Source organism: Hemitrygon akajei, chromosome 5 (assembly GCF_048418815.1).
Source record: "Hemitrygon akajei chromosome 5, sHemAka1.3, whole genome shotgun sequence".
Classification (NCBI taxonomy): Eukaryota; Metazoa; Chordata; class Chondrichthyes; order Myliobatiformes; family Dasyatidae; genus Hemitrygon; species Hemitrygon akajei.
Genome location: NC_133128.1, coordinates 140526065 through 140546457, shown reverse-complemented (window position 1 = coordinate 140546457; position 20393 = coordinate 140526065). Strand labels below are relative to the sequence as shown.

Here is a 20393-nt window from a genome sequence, read left to right as displayed (position 1 = left end):
AGAGTATTCTGATTGGCTGCATCACTATCTGGTATGGGGGTGGGGCTACCGCACAGGATCAAAGAAAGTTGCAGTAAATTGTAAAACTAGACAACTCCATCATGGGTATTAGCTTCTGTAGTACCCAAGACATCTTCAAGGAGCAATGCCTTAGGAAGGTGGCGTTATTCATTAAGGACTCCCACCACCAAGGACATGCCCTCTTCTCATTGTTACCATCAGGAAGTGGGAACAGAAACCTGAAGGTACACACTCAGTGATTCAGGAACAGCTTCTTCCCCTCTGTTATCTGATTTCTGAATGGACATTTAACCTATGAACATTACATCATTACTTATAAAAAAATGTATTTATGTTTTTGTACTACTTATTTTAACTTAAATATTTAATATACATACACATGCTTACTGTAATGTAGTTTTTTTCTATATTTATCATATATTGCATTGTACTGCTGTCACAAAGTTAACAAATTTCATGACATATGCTGGTGATATTAAACCTGATTCTGATTAAGGGGAAATCTTGCCTGACAAATCTGTTGGAATTCTTTGAGGAAATAACAAGCACAATAGACAAAGGAGGGTCAGTAGCTGTTGTTTTTTTCTGTTGGATTTTCTGAAGGCCTTCGACAAGGTTCTGCACATGAGGCTGCTAAACAGGATAAAAGCCCATGGTATTACAGGAAAGATATCAGCATAAACAGAAGATATAGGCAGGAAAAGGCAAGAGGTCCTGAAAACAGACTACAGGGAGTTAGGAAGTTGAGAAGCAGGACTGCAATGGTAGTAATCTCGGAATTACTGCCTGTGCCATGTGACAGTGAGCATAGAAATAGAATGAGGTGGAGGATAAATGTGTGGCTGAGGGATTGGAACAAGAGGCAGGGATTCAGAATTCTGGATCATTGGGACCTCTTTTGGGGCAGGTGTGACCTATACAAAAAGGATGGATTACACTTGAATCCCAGAGGGACCAATATCCTAGCGGGTAGGTTGGCTATGGAAACAGGGGAGAATTTAAACTAGAATTGTTGGGGGTTGGGAACTGAACTAAAGAGACTGGGGAAGAGGTCAGAGCGATGGTTTCAGATGTGTCTATTTTAATGCAAGGAGTATTGTGAACAAAGCGGATGAGCTTAGAGCGTGGATCAGTACTTGGAGCTATGATATTGGTGGCCATTACAGAGACTTGGATGGCTCAGGGACAGGAATGGTTACTTCAAATGCCGGGTTTTAGATGTTTCAGAAAGGACAGGGGGGGAGGCAAAAGAGCTGGGGGCGTGGCACTGTTGATCAGAGATAGTGTCACAGCTGCAGAAAAGGTGGACGCCATGGAGGGATTGTCTACGGAGTTTCTGTGGGTGGAGGTTAGGAACAGGAAGGGGTCAATAATTCTACTGGGTGTTTTTTATAGGCCACCCAATAGTAACAGGGATATTGAGGAGCAGATAGGGAAACAGATCCTGGAAAGGTGTAATAATAACAGAGTTGCCATGGTGGGAGATTTTAATTTCCCAAATATCGATTGCCATCTCCCTAGAGCAAGGGGTTTAGATGGGGTGGAGTTTGTTAGGCGTGTCCAGGAAGGTTTCTTGACACAAGAGGAGAGACTGTACTTGATTTGATATTGGGAAATGAACCTGGTCAAGTGTCAGATCTCTCAGTGGGAGCGTATTTTGGAGATAGTGATCATAATTCTATCTCCTTCGCAATAGCATTGGGAAGAGATAGGAACAGACAAGTTAGAAAAGCATTAATTGGAGTAAGGGGAATTATGAAGGCTAATTTGGAAGTTCAAATTGGGAACAGATGTTGTCAGGGAAAGGTACAGAAGAAATGTGGCAAATGTTCAGGTGTCAGTGTTGCAGTTAAACAGGGGAAACTATGGAGCCATGAGGGAGGAGCTGGCCAAAGTTGACTGGAAGGATAGCCTAGCAGAAAAGACAGTGGAACAGCAATGGCAGGTATTCTTGGGAATAATGCACAAGATGCAAAATCAGTTCATCCCCCAGAGAAGGAAGGATTCAAAGGGAGGAAAGGGGCCTCAGTGGTTGACAAAGGAAGTCAGAGACTGCATAGGCATAAAAAAAAGGAAGTATGACAGAGCTAAGGTGGGTGGGAGGACAGATGATTGGGAAGTTTTTAAGGAACAACAGAACTTAATTAAAAAGACAATATGAGGAGAAAAAAATGAGGTACGAACGCAAGTTAGCCAGGAATATAAAGGAAGATAGCAAAAGCTTTTTTAGGTATGTGAAGAGAAAGAAGATAGTTAAGAACAATGTTGGGCCCTTGAAGAATGAATTGGGTGAAATTGTTATGGGAAACAGAGAAATGGCAGAAGAATTTAATGAGTACTTTAGATCTGTTTTCACTAAGGAAAACACAAGCAATCTCCCAGATGTATGGATGGGCCAAGGACATAGGGTAACAGAGGAAATGAAACAGATTGACATTAGGAAGGAAACGGTGATGAGAAGACTGATGGGACTGAAGGCTGACAAATCCCCAGGTCCAGATGGTCTGCATCCTAGGGTACTAAAGGAGGTGGCCCTGGAAATTGCGGATGCACTGGTAATCATTTTCCAATGTTCCTTAGATTCAGGATCAGTTCCTGAGGATTGGAGAATGGCTAATGTTATCCCACTTTTTAAGAAAGGAGGGAGGGAGAAAACAGAGAACTATTGACCTGTCAGCCTGACATCAGTGGTGGGGAAGATACTAGAGTCCATTATTAAGGATGAAATAGTGGCATATCTAGATAGCAGTGATAGGATCGGGCCGAGCCAGCATGGATTTACCAAGGGTAAATCATGCTTGACTAATCTGTTGGTGTTTTTCGAGGATGTAACCAGGAAGTTAGACGGGGGAGATCCAGTGGATGTAGTGTACCTCGATTTTCAGAAGGCATTTGATGAGGTCCCACATAGGAGATTGGTGGGTAAAATCAAAGCTCAGGGCATCAGGGGGAAGACATTGACATGGATAGAAAACTGGTTGGCAGATAGAAAGCAAAGGGTAGTGGTGAATGGGTGTTTCTCGGAATGGCAGGTGGTGATTAGTGGGGTGCCACAGGGCTCGGTATTGGGACCACAGCTGTTTACAATTTACGTCAACGATTTGGATGAAGGCATTGAAAATAACATCAGCAAATTTGCGTATGATACTAAGCTGGGTGGCAGTGTGACATGTGATGAGGATGTTAGGAGAATTCAGGGTGACTTGGATAGGCTGGGTGAGTGGGCAGGTACTTGGCAGATGACGTTTAATGTGAATAAGTGTGAGGTTATCCACTTTGGGAGTAAGAACAGGAAGGCAGATTATTATCTGAACGGTGTCGAGTTAGGTAAGGGAGAAATACAAAGAGATCTCGGAGTCCTTGTTCATCAGTCACTGAAGGTGAATGAGCAAGTGCAGCAGGCAGTGAAGAAGGCTAATGGAATGTTGGCCTTTATTACAAAGGGAATTGAGTACAAGAGCAAGGAAATCCTCTTGCATTTGTACAGAGCCCTGGTGAGACCACATCTGGAGTATTGTGTACAGTTTTGGTCTCCAGGGTTAAGGAAGGTCATCCTGGCTGTAGAGGAAGTGCAGCGCAGATTCACGAGGTTAATTCCTGGGACGTCTGGACTGTCTTACGCAGAGAGGTTAGAGAGACTGGGCTTGTACATGCTGGAATTAAGGAGATTGAGAGGGGATCTGATTGAAACATATAAGATTATTAAGGGATTGGACAAGATAGAGGCAGGAAATTTGTTCCAGATGTTGGGAGAGTCCAGTACCAGAGGGCATGGTTTGAGAATAAGGGGTAGGTCATTTAGGACAGAGTTAAGGAAAAACTTCTTCTCCCAGAGAGTTGTGGGGGTCTGGAATGCACTGCCTCGGAAGGTAGTGGAGGCCAATTCCCTGGATGCTTTCAAGAAGGAGCTAGATAGGTATCTTATGGATAGGGGAATCAAAGGATATAGGGACAAGGCAGGAACCGGGTATTGATAGTAGTTGATCAGCCATGATCTCAAAATGGCGGTGCAGGCTCGAAGGGCTGAATGGTCTACTTCTGCACCTATTGTCTATTGATACTCGTGTGGAGTTCCGTATAGGTGCGTTCCAATGAGACAGGGAAGTTATGGTAGGGTACAGGAACCATGGTGTACAAAGGCTGTAGTAAATCTAGTCAAGAAAAAAAGAAAGCTTACGAAAGGTTCAGAAAGCTAGGTAATGTTAGAGATCAAGAAGATTATAAGGTTAACAGGAAGGAGCTTAAGAAGGAAGTTAGGAGAGCCAGAAGGAGCCATGAGAAGGCCTTGGCGGGCAGGATTAAGGAAAACTCCAAGGCATTCTACAAGTATGTGAAGAGCAAGAGGATAAAATGTGAACAAATAGTACCTACCAAGTGTGACAGTGGGAAAGTGAGTATGGAACCGGAGGAAATAGCAGAGGTACTCAATGAATACTTTACTTCCGTATTCAATATGGAAAAGGATCTTGGTGATTGTAGTGATGACTTGCAGCAGACTAAGAAGCTTGAGCATGCAGATATTAAGAAAGAGGATGTGCTGGAGCTTTTGGAAAGCATCAAGTTGAATAAGTCGCCGGGACCAGATGAGATGTAAACCAGGCTACTGTGGGAGGCGAGGAAGGAGATTGCTGAGCTTCTGGCAATGATTTTTGCATCATCACTGGGGACGGGAGAGGTTCCGTAGGATTGGAGGGTTGCGAATGTTGTTCCCTTATTCAAGAAAGGGAGTAGAGATAGCCCAGGAAATTATAGACCAGTGAGTCTTACTTCAGTGGTTGGTAAGTTGATGGAGAAGATCCTGAGAGGCAGGATTTATGAACATTTGGGGAGGTATAATATGATTAGGAATAGTCAGCATGGCTTTGTCAAGGGCAGGTTGTACCTTACAAGCCTGATTTAATTTTTTGAGGATATGACTAAACACATGATGAAGGAAGAGCAGTAGATGTAGTGTATATGGATTTCAGCAAGGCATTTAATAAGGTACCTCATGCAAGGCTTATTGAGAAAGTAAGGTGGCATGGGATCCAAGAGGACATTGCTTTGTGGATCCAGAAATGGCTTGCCCACAGAAGGCAAAGAGTGGTTGTAGATGGGTCATATTCTGCATGGAGATTGGTCACCAGTGGAGTGCCTCAGGCATCTGTTCTGGGACCCTTACTCATCGTGATTTTTATGTTGTGGATAGTGTAGAGGGCTGTCAGAGGTTACAGCAGGACATTGATAAGATGCAAAACTGGGCTGAGAAGTGGCAGATAGAGTTCAAGCCAGATAAGTGTTAAGTGGTTCATTTTGGTAGGTCAAATATGATGGCAGAATATAGCCATTATAGAGTAAGACTCAGCAGTGTGAAGGATCAGAGGGATCTTGGGGTCCAAGTCCATAGGACACTCAAAGCAGCTGCGCAGGTTGACTCTGGGGTTAAGAAGTCATATGGTGTATTGGCCTTCATCAATCGTGGAATAGAATTTAGGAGCCGAGAGGTAATGTTGCAGCTATATAGGACCCTGGTCAGACCCCACTTGGAGTACTGTGCTCAGTTCTGGTCGCCTCACTACAGGAAGGATGTGGAAATCATTGAAAGGATGCAGAGATTTACAAGGATATTGCCTGGATTGGGGAACATGCCTTATGAAAACAGGTTGAGTGAACTTGGCCTTTTCTCCTTGGAGCCACAGAGGATGAGAGGTGACCTGATAGAGGTGTATAAGATGATGAGAGGCATTGATCATGTGGATAGTCAGAGGCTTTTTCCCAGGGCTCAAATGGCTAACACGAGGTGGCATAGTTTTAAGGTGCTTGAAAGTAGGTACAGAGGAGATGTCAGGGGTACGTTTTTTACGCAGAGTGGTGGGTGCATGGAATGGGCTGCCAGCGATGGTGGTGGAGGCGGATAAGATAGGGTCTTTTAAGAGACTTGGATAGGTACATGGAGCTTAAAAAAATAGAGGGCTATGGGTAACCCTAGTAATTTCTAAGGTAGGGCCATGTTCGGCACAACTTTGTGGGCCAAAGGGCCTGTGTTGTGCTGTAGGTTTTCTCTGTTTCTAAGATTAGGCTTCATACCCAAGAAAGGATGTAATGGCATTCAGAGGGTCCAGAGGAGGTTTACGAATATGATCCTGGGAATGAAAAGGGTGACTTATGAGGAGTGTTTGATAGCTTTGGAACTGTACTCATTGGAGCTTAGAAGAATGGGGGGGGGGGGGGGGGATCTCATTGAAACCTATTGAATACTGAAAGGCCTAGAAGAGTGGATGAAGAGAGGATGTACTAGTAGGACCAGAGGACACAGTCTCAGAATAGAAGGATGCCCTTTTAGAACAGAAGTGTGGAGGGATTTCTTTAGCCAGAGGGTGATGAATCTGAGGAATTCATTGCCACAGAAGGCTCTGGAGGCCAAACCACTTGGTATATTTAATCCAAAGGTTGATTTCTTCATTAGTAAGGGCATCAAAGAGTATATGGAGAAGGCAGAAGAATGGGGTTGAGAGGTAAAATAAATTGGCCATAATGGAATGGCGGAACAGACTCAATTGGTTGAATTGCCTAATTCTACTCCCATATATTAAGGTCTAGATCTGTTACTGGCATGATGGATCAATCTGATATCCCCCACCAGTCACATAAAACGATAAGAGGAGTAGATAGTGAAAACCATTTCCCCATGATGGTAGTATCAAAGTCAAAAGGGGCATAGGTTTAAGGTGAAAGGTAAGAGGTTTAGAAGGGATCTGGAGGAGATTTTTGATATAGAGTGTGATTAGAATCGGGATGCCCTGTCTACAGAGGTGGTGGGGCAAAGGTGGCTCTTGACCTAATGCAGGTAAAAGGGTTTAACGTAATTAGGTATAAGTGCTGTTGCTCGCGGTGGGCTGAAGGACCTGATACAGTGCCGTAGCACACTATTACTTTGATACTGAGTCTGCTCCAACATCTCCCAATACCACACTTACCAACCTGCCCCCTGACAATGGCCCTCAACGGTGCTACATGCAGTTCTCCCTCAAAGCCACATGCACCTCCAGCTCCTATAGACAATAGACAATAGGTGCAGAAGTAGACCATTTGGTCCTTCGAGCCTGCACCGCCATTTTGAGATCATGGCTGATCAACTACTATCAATACCCGGTTCCTGCCTTGTCCCCATATCCCTTGATTCCCCTATCCATAAGATACCTATCTAGCTCCTTCTTGAAAGTATCCAGAGAATTGGCCTCCACTACCTTCCGAGGCAGTGCATTCCAGACCCCCACAACTCTCTGGGAGAAGAAGTTTTTCCTTAACTCTGTCCTAAATGACCTACCCCTTATTCTCAAACCATGCCCTCTGGTACTGGACTCTCCCAGCATCTGGAACATATTTCCTGCCTCTATCTTGTCCAATCTCTTAATAATCTTATATGTTTCAATCAGATCCCCTCTCAATCTCCTTAATTCCAGCATGTACAAGCCCAGTCTCTCTAACCTCTCTGCGTAAGACAGTCCAGACATCCCAGGAATTAACCTCGTGAATCTACGCTGCACTTCCTCTACAGCCAGGATGTCCTTCCTTAACCCTGGAGACCAAAACTGTACACAATACTCCAGGTGTGGTCTCACCAGGGCCCTGTACAAATGCAAGAGAATTTCCTTGCTCTTGTACTCAATTCCCTTTGTAATAAAGGCCAACATTCCATTAGTCTTCTTCACTGCCTGCTGCACTTGCTCATTCACCTTCAGTGACTGATGAACAAGGACTCCTAGATCTCTTTGTATTTCTCCCTTACCTAACTCGACACCATTCAGATAATAATCTGCCTTCCTGTTCTTACTCCCAAAGTGGATAACCTCACACTTATTCACATTAAATGTCATCTGCCAAGTACCTGCCCACTCACCCAGCCTATCCAAGTCACCCTGAATTCTCCTAACATCCTCATCACATGTCACACTGCCACCTAGCTTAGTATCATCAGCAAATTTGCTGATGTTATTTTCAATGCCTTCATCCAAATCGTTGACGTAAATTGTAAACAGCTGTGGTCCCAATACCGAGCCCTGTGGCACCCCACTAATCACCACCTGCCATTCCGAGAAACACTCATTCACCGCTACCCTTTGCTTTCTATCTGCCAACCAGTTTTCTATCCATGTCAATGTCTTCCCCCTGATGCCCTGAGCTTTGATTTTACCCACCAATCTCCTATGTGGGACCTCATCAAATGCCTTCTGAAAGTCGAGGTACACTACATCCACTGGATCTCCCCCGTCTAACTTCCTGGTTACATCCTCGAAAAACACCAACAGATTAGTCAAGCATGATTTACCCTTGGTAAATCCATGCTGGCTCGGCCCAATCCTATTACTGCTATCTAGATATGCCACTATTTCATCCTTAATAATGGATTCTAGCATCTTCCCCACCACTGATGTCAGGCTGACAGGTCGATAGTTCTCTGTTTTCTCCCTCCCTCCTTTCTTAAAAAGTGGGATAACATTAGCCATTCTCCAATCCTCAGGAACTGATCCTGAATCTAAGGAACATTGGAAAATGATTACCAATGCATCCGCAATTTCCAGGGCCACCTCCTTTAGTACCCTAGGATGCAGACCATCTGGACCTGGGGATTTGTCAGCCTTCAGTCCCATTAGTCTTCTCATCACCGCTTCCTTCCTAATGTCAATCTGTTTCATTTCCTCTGTTACCCTATGTCCTTGGCCCATCCATACATCTGGGAGATTGCTTATGTCTTCCTTAGTGAAAACAGATCTAAAGTACTCATTAAATTCTTCTGCCATTTCTCTGTTTCCCATAACAATTTCTCTGACTTCCTTTGTCAACCACTGTGGCCCCTTTCCTCCCTTTGAATCCTTCCTTCTTTGGGGGATGAACTGATTTTGCACCTTGTGCATTATTCCCAAGAATACCTGCCATTGCTGTTCCACTGTCTTTTCTGCTAGGCTATCCTTCCAGTCAACTTTGGCCAGCTCCTCCCTCATGGCTCCATAGTTTCCCCTGTTCAACTGCAACACTGACACCTCCGAGCTGCCCTTATCCTTCTCAAATTGCAGATAAAAACTTATCATATTATGATCACTACCTCCTAATGGCTCCTTTACTGCAAGATCGCTTATCAAATTCTGTTCATTACATAACACTAAATCCAGAATAGTCTTGTCCCTGGTCGGCTCTCCTACAAGCTGTTCCAAGAATGCATCCCGTAGGCACTCTACAAACTCCCTGTTCTGTGGTCCAGCACCAACCTGATTCTCCCAGTTCACCTGCATGTTGAAATCCCCCATAACTACTGCGACATTACCTTTGCCACATGCCTATGTCAACCCAACTCCGACAACCCAATCCCCATGAATACCATCTCCACCACAGTATACAGAGACAGCCCATAATCACCAAAATTCTGCCCACACACCAGACAGACACCTTCCTATAAATGTGCATGTTAACTTTGTAGGTGGCTGCAAACGACAAACTCATGCAGTACCCCACAGTGCCAGCCCGCATGCCAGAAGGAGCTCATTATCTGCTCCTTTTGGTGTTAATTCCCATTAACATGTGAACTGACCCACCTTGTCACGCAGGTGTTGCTCTGCAGCTTCGATATTCAGGGGATCATCAAAGTTCAAGAGGTCCTGTGATAAAGGAAGAGAGGAATGCTCAAATCCAGCAAACCCCTAAATTATCCAATTTAAACTAAAACTTACAAAGACCAATAATCAAAAGCTTTCTGTCAGTGATGCAGGATTGAGGTGTAATCTGATCTTTGCTCCTTGCTGAGTTTGTAATTCTCAGCTGCAGTGCCATTTGTGGCTATAATTAGCCTAGAACTGCCAAGGGTCCGATGAGACACTATCATTGATCCAACATGTACACATGGATTGAGGATGGCACTCCAGGTGGGATGAGTCCTCGTTCAACCTCAATTTGTAACTCACTCCTACGTGATACTTAAAATAAAAAAACGATGACAACTTTTATTAAGATCACCACCATTACTTCCTTCCACCTATCTTATTCTATTTTTTTTAACCCTAAATCATTATATTAGATTTCAGCCTGTAACTCATCTATTATTTCACAAAGCATTTTGTTGCATTAATGAAATATTTTAACTGGTTTTAGCCGGGAGAAACTTAAAAGCCGACATCTTGAGCTAGTTACAAAGCACCATATTGCTGGTTTAGACAAAACAGGATAATGGAATGTGGATCAAAATAAATCTCTTTCTGATCTATTTTACACATGATTATTGCATGAATGGTTCAATGCAGATGATATATTTGCTTAAACATTTTTAGGTGATACATTACTTTGATCAGTTTGGTACTTACAGTAAATAAAGAGTTCAGTCCCCAGACCACATCCTGTAGGGAAAAAGACGTTTGAGATGAAATTCATTGCTGAGTAACAATGCAATAAACTGATGCAGAAGTCATGCTCACAATGTATTTACATGAGGAAGTGTGCCCATTACCCCAGAATATCACAGACTCAACACGTGTCATCACAGTGACCATTAGAGTCAGACAACATGGAAACAGGCCCTTTGGCCCAACTTGTCCATACTGACCATGGTGACCACCAAGTGATTCGCCCATATTCCTCTAACCATTCCTATCCTTATACTTATCCAATTATCTTTTAAATGATGTTTCTGTACCTCCCTCAACCACTTAATCTGGCAGATCATTCCATATATACACCATGTTCTGCACAAAGAAGTTGCTACTCAAGACTATTAAATCTTTCGCCTCTCATCTTAAGCTTATGCCTGCTAATTCTCTAGGAATAAGATTGTGTTCTCATGGTTGAAATATGATTGTGTTCTATGGCCCCTCATGGTTGTTGCACACCTCTACAAGACCAGCCCTCAATCCTCTGTGCTCCAGGAAATAAAGGCCTAGTCTGCTCAATCTCTCCCTATAACTCAGGATCTCAAATTTTGGTAGTACCCTCAACATTTTCTCTGCACTCTTTCCAGTTCAGTGATGTCTCTGTTATAAGAGGCTGAGCAGAAATGTACACAGCACTCCAGGGGCCATCTCATCAACGTGTTGGACAGCTCCTAAATTCAATGCCCTAACTGCTGAAGGTCAACAAGCCAAATGTCTTCTTCACTACCCTGTCTACATGTGATGCTGCTTTAAGTGAACTATGTACTTGTTATAAGTTACAAGTATTATATTTTGAATGTTTGTACGTTGAAAACTAACATAAGCAGGCAATTCAGGTAAAGCAGCCCTTTATAATGAGAGTCAACTGAAGATCTTTAAACTGTCCTGCTGGATTCACCTATCTTCCCTATGACTTCCCATTTTTACTGTTCCTACAACCTGACTATGCACTATCTTCACTCTAGCAGTGGTCAAGCCTTCATCCACTTGCGTCCAACAATATGTAATTCTCTCTCCTAAAACCCCCTTGATTCTCTCTCCATCCCTACCTCCTTTTAAACACACCTTTTTGCCTCATCATCTTCCTTAATATGCCTTCTATTCTTGGTTGATTATGCTTCTAGGAAGCACAGTTTTGACTTCTCAATTTCATTCTGCTCTTGAAGTTGCTGTGTCAACCCCAGGGCAATGATGTTCAGGGCTATGTGGAAAGAGAAACTCATTTCCACAAGAAAGCTCTCTTTGTTTGTTCAACCATCTAATAGACAAGGGTTAGTGGGTTTCTGAATATGCCTCACTTTCCACTCCCTTGTCCAAGGTCACATATCATTCAACTCACTGTTGCCAGGGGACTGAACATGGGTATCTTGGCATGTTTGTTTCAGGAGCTGATGACAACAGTAGCTCACCTCTCAATTAGTAAGCACTCTATCTTTGATGAAGTATTGATGCTGGCTCTGTTACACACAACAACCATTCCACATACACTTTACAGAAACAAATCCAACTGTTGTTACTCTAGTGGCGGCAGGTAGCTGAGGGAATCCAAGATGGCAGATATGGGACAGGTTCAGAAGGAGCGAGTGAGAATAAGGGGGCTGACTGAGTAAGAAAAAAGAGATGAAAAACAGACAGAACATTTCCAGACAGCAGCAACCATTTGGGTTAGAGAGAGTGTGCTAATCCTATGTGCACACATGGGACGGTTCAGGCAGTGTATCAAATCACTGATATTGCCCCACAAGTTCATTTCAAGGACCGGCTCACAGAACTAAACAGCTTTGGCCAAGTCTACCATGTAGGACAGTGAAATACAGAATAATATTGTAAAATTTGCTGGAATTCATACATGGCAGGTAAATTTTAATTTGTTAGAAATACATTAGCTTGAAAATATCTAATCATAAACAGAAAAAGAAATACATGGTATTGAACAGGATGTCTCAGCTTTAAGTCACTAGAACAGCTAGTCTTCTCACTGCAAACAGAACATTCTGGAAGTTTGATACCACACAGGACCTGTCATAACTTGCTAACTTGCTTCTACCAACCAGAGCAGGAAACATTAGCTCCCATCCAAGCTATATCTCAAGTTTCACACTTCCTTTTATCATCACAGGGTGAAAATTCTGGATCTACCTCCCTCACAGTCCTTACATCATGATAGGGTGTAGCAGTCTAAGAAGGAAACCCAGCACAATCATGTGCAGGCTGTAAGTTCTATCAGAGAAGCCCACGTTCCAAGAACATTTTTCAAGTACACAGCAAAACATCTGTAGGACTTATAAAAACATTGCAAACACAATAAGAAGCAAGCATAAGGTACTAATAATTCCTACACATATAATTAGTAAAATGCAGTAGAACGATATGTACATTGTAGTTCATCATAAGCAAAATCCTCTTGTATATCACAGGTACCACTTGTGAACTGTGATGTGCAACACCACAGACTAACATGGCACATACAAGTTCTCAACTGACTGTCACCTATAATGTGTAGGCAGACAATGATTCCTTCTTTACCACCTGTACAACACACATTATCAGATAAAAGAAGATGCACTCAGGCCTCTTAATTGGTAAAAACACTAAAACTAGAAACCTTGCACCAAGGAATTGAAGGAAATAGTGTTTTAAGTTCCAGATTCACAGTTTGATATCTCCAAAGCATATCTGAAGGAAATGTTCTCTTTGGCATCCAGTTCCAAAATTTGTGCTACAAATTGATTCCGGAATGTACACTTCCTCTCCAAATGTTTGGCTGTTTCAGTTGGAAAACTGGCTGCTGCTTCAAGGGCTGCAGATAGAACAGACCAATTTAATATTTACAGCCTATTTACTTCTGCATTTCTCAAGTCAGACTTTGTGGTCTACAAAATGCTTCACTGACCACAAAATTCTTCCCTAAAGTTGACAGTTTCCTGCTTTAAATAGTCACCATCACTCAGTCTTTACACAAATCAATTTGAAACTATTGACACACAAGCAGCACAAAAATTACACATTCCCCGATCTTTAACCAGTGATCTTCTCAGTCTAAGTTTTCAAGACATTTTAGTTGTCTGGAAGAATACGATTACAGGAAAAAAATTACTTAAGGGAAAATAACTTCATTTCAATTCCAAACTGATAGAAAAGAGGAGAATAAAATTGAAGATGAAATTGGGAGAACAAGAGCTCACTGCGATGCTCAGAATCAGGAACATATACCAGTACAAATTTACTGACTCCAGAGTTTAACTCAAGCAGATGACTCCTTTAGAACTTGGTGCTTATAGAGGGGGATTCTATGTCAGCTTTGTTTTGTGGCATATGTTACAGGGAGAAGAGATTTTTTAAAGTGCACCACAGGGTCTTTTCAAGCAGAATTAGATGTCCAAAATCAAGCAGCTGTTATTAGGGTTACATTAAGTCCTGTGAGCTCTTATTTGACTGACAATTTGCCATGTCTGACTTTGTCAAAACCCTTGCTAAAGTGCATACAGATTACATCAAATACATCACCCTCATTAACCCTTCTTATCTCTCTCTTTAAACTTCAATTAAGTTCATCAGATATGAATTTCTTGCAACAAATCTGTGCAAACTGCCCCCAATTCAGAATTAGGTTTATTATCACCAGCATGTGACGTGAAATTTGTTAACTTAGCAGCAGCAGTTCAATGCAATACATAATCTAGAAGAAAAAAATCATAATATATAAGTAAATCAATTACAGTATACATATATTGATAGATTAAAAAATCTTGCAAAAAATAGAAATACTGTATTTTAAAAAAGTGAACTAGTGTCCAAGGGTTCAACGTCCATTTAGGAATCAGATAGCAGAAGGGAAGAAGCTGTTCCTGAATCGCTGAGTGTGTGCCTTCAGGCTTCTGTACCTCCTACTTGATGGTAACAGTGAGAAAAGGGTATGCCTTGGGTGCTGGAGGTCCTTAATAACAGACTCTGCCTTTCTGAGACACCACTTCCTGAAGATGTGCTGGGTATTTTGTAGGCTAGTACCTAAGATGGAGCTGACTAGATTTAAAATCCTCTGCAGCTTCTTTCATTCCTGTGCAGTAGCCCTTCCATACCAGACTGTGATGCAGCTTGTCAGAATGCTCTCCAAGGTACACCTATAGAAGTTAATGAGTATATTTGCTGACATGCCAAATCTCTTCAAGCTCCTAATTAAGTATAGCTGCTGTCTTGCCTTCTTTATAACTGCATCGATATATTGGGACCAGGTTAGATCCTCAGAGATCTTGACAGCCAGGAACTTGAAACTGCTCACTCTCTCCACTTCTGATCCCTCTAAGAGGATTGGTATGTGTTCCTTTGTCTTACCCTTCCTGGAATCCACTATCAGCTCTTTTGTCTTACAGGTTCGGCACCACTCCACTAGTTGGCATATCTCATTCCTGTATGCACTCTTGTCCACCTGAGATTCTACTAACAATGGTTGTATCGTCAGCAAATTTATAGATGGTATTTGAGCTATGCCTAGCCATACAGTCATGTGTATATAGAAAGTAGAGGAGTGGGCTAAGCACATACTCCTGAGGTGCACCAGTGTTGATCGTCAGTGTGGAGGATACGTTATCACCAATCCACACAGATTGTGGTCTTCCGGTTAGGAAGTTGAGGATCCAATTGCAGAGGGAGGTACAGAGGCCCAGGTTCTGCAACTTCTCAATCAGGATTGTGGGTATGATGGATTAAATGCTGAGCTATAGTCGACGAACAACATCCTGACATAGGTGTTTGTGTTGTCCAGGTGGTCTAAAGCCGTGTGGAGAGCTGTTGAGATTGCGTCTGCTGTTGACCTGTTGTGTGAGGCAGGAGTTCAGTCTAGTCATGACCAACCTCACACAGCATTTCATCATTGTTGATGTGAGTGCTACTGGGTGATAGTCATTAAGGCAGTTCACATTATTCCTTTTAGGCACTGGTATAATTGTTGCCTTTTTGAACCAAGTGGAAACTTAAGCCCATAGCAGTGAGAGGTTGATATGTATCCTTCCAAATGCAGGTTTATAATGTCCTTCAGAATGAATTCCAATAATTTTCCTGTCACCAAAGTCAAACTAACTAAATTCTGATTACTTGAGATCAATTATTTTAAGCTATTCTACAATATTAGCAGTCCACACTTCTACAACCAAAAGGGACTGGAAAGTTGCAGGCAAAATCTCCATTTTCTCTGACATTGCTGGTCAGTACTTTTTCCACATTCTCTCTTTGCCTCCCAAATTTTTCTTTTCATTTCACTCCTATTCTCTGGTACGCTTGCAGAAGATGTGGTAAGGAAGGAGATAACATAATGTCCAGGCAAGAATAGAGTGCAGATAGCCCAGGCAAGGAAGGTCTTTGAAGAGCATAGCTTCCCTTTGCACAACATTGGTGTCATCAGTGTACTTGTATATGGTATTGGAGCTGTACTTAGCCACACAGTCACTGGTGTAAAGTGAGTACAGCAGGGGGCTAATTACACGCCTCTGAGCTGATGGAGATTATGGTGGAGATGTTTTTGCCAATATGAACTAACTGGGGTCTGCGAGTGAGGAAATCCAGGATCCAATTGCACAAGGGCTTATTGAGGCCCAGGTGTTGGACTTTAATGATTCATTTTGAGGGGATGATGGATTTAAATGCTGAGCTGTAATCAATAAAAAGCATCCTGATGTATGCATCTTTGATCTGCAGATGTTCTAGGGTTGTGTGAAGAGCCAGTGAGATGGCATCTGCTGTGGACCTACTGCTCCTGTAGGTAAACTGGATCATATCCAAGTCACCACTCAGATAGGAGTCCCTCAACACCAGCCTCTCAAACCACTTCATCACTGTGGATGTAAGTGCCACTGGGTGATAGTCATTGAGGCAGGTTACCATGTATTTTTGGGCAACAGGAATGATTACATAAGAGCATAAGAAATAGGAGCAGGAGTAGGCCATCTGGCCCATCGAGCCTGCCCCGCCATTCAATAAGATCATGGCTGATCTGTTCATAAACTCAGCTCCATCTACCTGCCTTCTCCCCATAACCCTTAATTCCCCTACTATGCAAAAATCTATCTAACTGTATCTTAAATATATTTAGTGAAGAAGCCTCAACTGTTTCCCTGAGCAGAGAATTCCACAGATTCACCACTCTCTGGAAAAAACAGTTTCTCCCAATCTCCGTCCTAAATCTTCTCCCCTGAATCTTGAGGCAATGTCCCCTAGTTCTAGTCTCACCTATCAATGGAAACAACTTTCCTACTTCTACCTTATCTATACCTTTCAAAATTTTGTATGTTTCTATAAGATCCCCTCTCATTCTTCTGAATTCCAGAGAGTATAGTCCCAGGCAACTCAATCGCTCCTCATAGGTTAACCCCTTCATCTCTGGAATCAACCTGGTAAACCTCCTCTGCACTGCCTCCAAAGCCAGTATATCCTTCCTCAAGTATGGAGACTAGAAATGCACACAGTACTCCAGGTGTGGCTTCACCAGTACCCTGTATAATTGCAGCATGACCTCCCTGCTCTTGAATTCAAATCTTCTAGCAATTAAGGCCAACATTCCGTTTGCCTTCTCAATAACCTGTCGTACCAGCAAGCCAACATTTTGCGATTCATGAACAAGCACTCCCAAGTCCCTCTGCACAACAGCATACTGCAATCTTTCACTATTTAAATAATAATTTGGTCTTCTACTATTCCTTCCAAAATGGATGATCTCACACTTACCAACGTTGTATTCCATCTACCAGATCTTGGCCCACTCACTTAACCTAACCATATCCCTCTGCAGACTCTCCACATCCTCTGTACAATTTGCTTTTTCACCCAGTTTAGTGTCATCAGCAAATTTTGCATGCTAAAATCAGTCCCCTCTTCCAAATTATCAATGTAAATGGTAAACAGCTGCGGGCCCAGCTCCGACCCCTGCGGCACCCCACTCATCACTGACTGCCAACCAGAGAAACACCCATTTAAACCGACTCTCTGCCTTCTATCGGTTAACCAATCCACTATCCATGCCAATACACTTCCTCCAACTCCATGCATCGGTATCTTAAATTTATAAGTCTCTTGTGCGGCACCTTATCGAACGCCTTCTGGAAATCCAAGTATACAACACCCACCTGTTCCCCTCTATCCACTGCACTCATTATGTCCTCAAAGAACTCCAGTAAGTTTGTCAAAAAGGACCTGCCTTTTCTGAATCCATGCTGCATCTGTCTAATGGAACCACTCCTTTCTAAATGCTTCGCTATGTCTTCTTTAAAAACAGCTTCAAGCATTTTTCCGACTACAGATGTTACAATTGACATCTGACAGATTGAAGTCTGCTTGAAGCAGGTGGGTACCACACACAGCTGGAGTCAGGGGTTGAAGATATCCGTGAACACCACCAACTAGTTGGTCAGCACAAGTCTTCAGACACAGCCAGGTACTCCATCCCGATGCTTTTTTTGGATTCACTCTCTTGAAGGCAACCCAGACGTCACCTTGAGATACTGAGACCAAAGAATCATCAGGAAAACTGGAGGTGCATGATGGCTCCTCCCTGTTCTGTGGTCAAAGCGACCATAAAAGGCATTGAGTTCATCTGGAAGTGAAACTCTACTATCCGCCATGACTCTAGATTTAACTTTATAGAAGGTTATGGCATTCAAACTCAGCCACAGCTATCAAACATCCCTCATTGATTCAAGTCCAGAATCTTCACTTTGCCTGTGAGATGGCTTTCTGGAGACCATACCTGCACCTCTTGTAGCTTTCTTGATCTCCAGGCTTGAATGCCTCTGATCTGGCCCTCAGCATATTTCAGATTTCATGGTTCATCCAGGGCTTCTGACTGAGGTACCCTGGAATAATTTCATGGGGACACACTCATCTACAGCTGTTTTAATAAAGTCTGCTACAATCCTGGTGTAGTCATTCAGATCCTCAGATAAGTACGTGAAGACGACCCAGTCCATCAACTCAAAGCAATCCTGTAATTGTTCCTCTGCTTCCCACAGCCACCTCTTTGTTGTCTTGATCTCTGGAGCCTTATTTTTTAGGTTCTACCTTTTTCTTTACCAGAGCATGCAGTTCGATCCATTCTGAAAATTGTAAAATCTTCTGGTCGGATCCTTGCATCCAGCATGTTTGCTGGCAACTAAGTTTCGATGCAACAAATAATTGAGAATCTAATGGCATTATGATCACTAGATACAAAGTGTTTCCCTACCTGTCTCACTCTCTAATAGGAGATCTAGTATTGCACTCTCTCCAGTCCTGAAAAAGGGTCTTGGTCCAAAATGTTATTGTGTATTAATTTCCATAGATACTGCCTGACCTGCTGAGTTCCTCCAGCATTTTGTGTGTGTTACTTTAGATTTCCAGCATCTGCAGAATTTCTCGTGTTTATGATTTCCACTCTCTCTAGTTGGAACTTCTGTGTACTGATTAAAGAAACTTTCCTAAACACATTTGACAAACTTTTTTCCATCCAGCCATTTTACAGTATGGACAGCCCAGTTAATAGGTGGAAAAGTTAAAATCACTTACTGTCACAACCTTATATTTCTTGCAACAGTAGCAATCTCTCTACAAATTTGCTCCTCTAAATCCCACAGACTGCTGGTGTTCTATAATATAATCCCATTAATGTGGTCATACCTTAAATATGAGAAATCAGCAGATGCTGGAAATCCAAAGCAACACACACAATATGCTGGAGGAACTCAGGAGGTCAGGCAGCATTTATGGAAATCAATAAACAGTCGATATTTTGGTTGAGACCCTTCTTCAGGACTGTAAAGGATTGGGGAAGATGCCAGAATGAAAAAGTGGGGGGGGGGGGGGTGGAGGGAAGGGGCATAGTTGGGGGGTTAGGTGAAGACAGGTGGGTAAGGAAAATAAAGGGCTGGAGAGGAGAGAATCTGATAAGAGAGGAAAGTAGACCATGGGGAAAAGGAGGGAGGAGGGGATCAACAGGTGAGGTGACAGGCAGGTGAGAAGAATTCAGAGCTCGGAGTTGGGAATAGAAGAAGAGATGAGGGGGAGGAATTTTTTTTTATGGGAAGGAGAAATCAATATTCATGCCATCAGGATGGAGACCACCTAGATGGAATATAAGGTGTTGCTCCTCCACAAGAGGAGGACAAGGATCAACATGTCAGTATGGGAATGGGAATCAGAATAAAAATGCTTGGCCACCAAGAATTTCCACTTTTGGTAGATGGAGCAGGGGTGCTCTACGGAGTGGTCCCCCAGTTTATGGTGGGTCTCACCAACGTAGAGGCTGCAATAGGAGCATCGGACACAATGGACAACCCTAGCCAATTCGCAGGAGAAGTGTTGCCTCACAACAATCTAGCCAATGACCTATCCAATTAACTATCTTTTCTTTGATCTCATGTGATCTAACTCTACATAGTGGTCTATCATGTGAAATCTTACCCAAGACCTTACCGAAGTCCATACAGACCACATCTATCACCCTGTTCTCACCGGCCTTCTTGGTTACTGCTACAAAAAACTGAATCAAATTCATGTGACACCATCTCTTACACACAAAGCAGTGCTGACTATCAACCCACACCTTTCCAAATGCCTAAACTTGCCTAGCACATATGTAAGGTTTATTGGTTTATGGTCCCCAGGTTTTTCTTGGCATTCCTTTCTAAATATAGGCACATTAGCTACCGTCCAGTCTTTCAGCAGATCACCTGCCATTAATAATGACTCAAATACACTCAGTAGCCACTTTTTTTAAAAAATTTTTTTAGGTACACCTGCTCATTGATGCAGGTTGAGAGTGATAATGAATCAGCCACGATCAAACAGTGGAGCAGACTTGATGGGCCAAATGGCCTAATTCTAGTTTTATGGTCCTTATGTCTGAAATTTTCCTTGCTCCCGTTTAGAATTTTAAATGATATCTGATTACACCATTTCCTCAGACAATACCTTCGAGTTATCAACCTCTGTATTAAGAAAATTACTCAGATTCCT

At 42.7% G+C, this 20393-nt stretch overlaps 1 protein-coding gene across 2 annotated transcripts in view; it reads right to left on the bottom strand.

Moving 5' to 3' along the window:
* ube2f (ubiquitin-conjugating enzyme E2F (putative)) overlaps positions 1–20393 on the bottom strand; it is a 176748-nt gene that overhangs the window by 10899 nt on the left and 145456 nt on the right. For both annotated transcript variants that reach the window (XM_073046678.1, XM_073046677.1), the window contains exons 9-10: positions 10353–10385; positions 9591–9653 (exon numbers count right to left, since the gene is read on the bottom strand). In XM_073046678.1, the coding sequence (XP_072902779.1) occupies positions 9591–9653; positions 10353–10385 (96 nt within the window). The remainder of the gene's footprint in view (positions 1–9590; positions 9654–10352; positions 10386–20393) is intronic.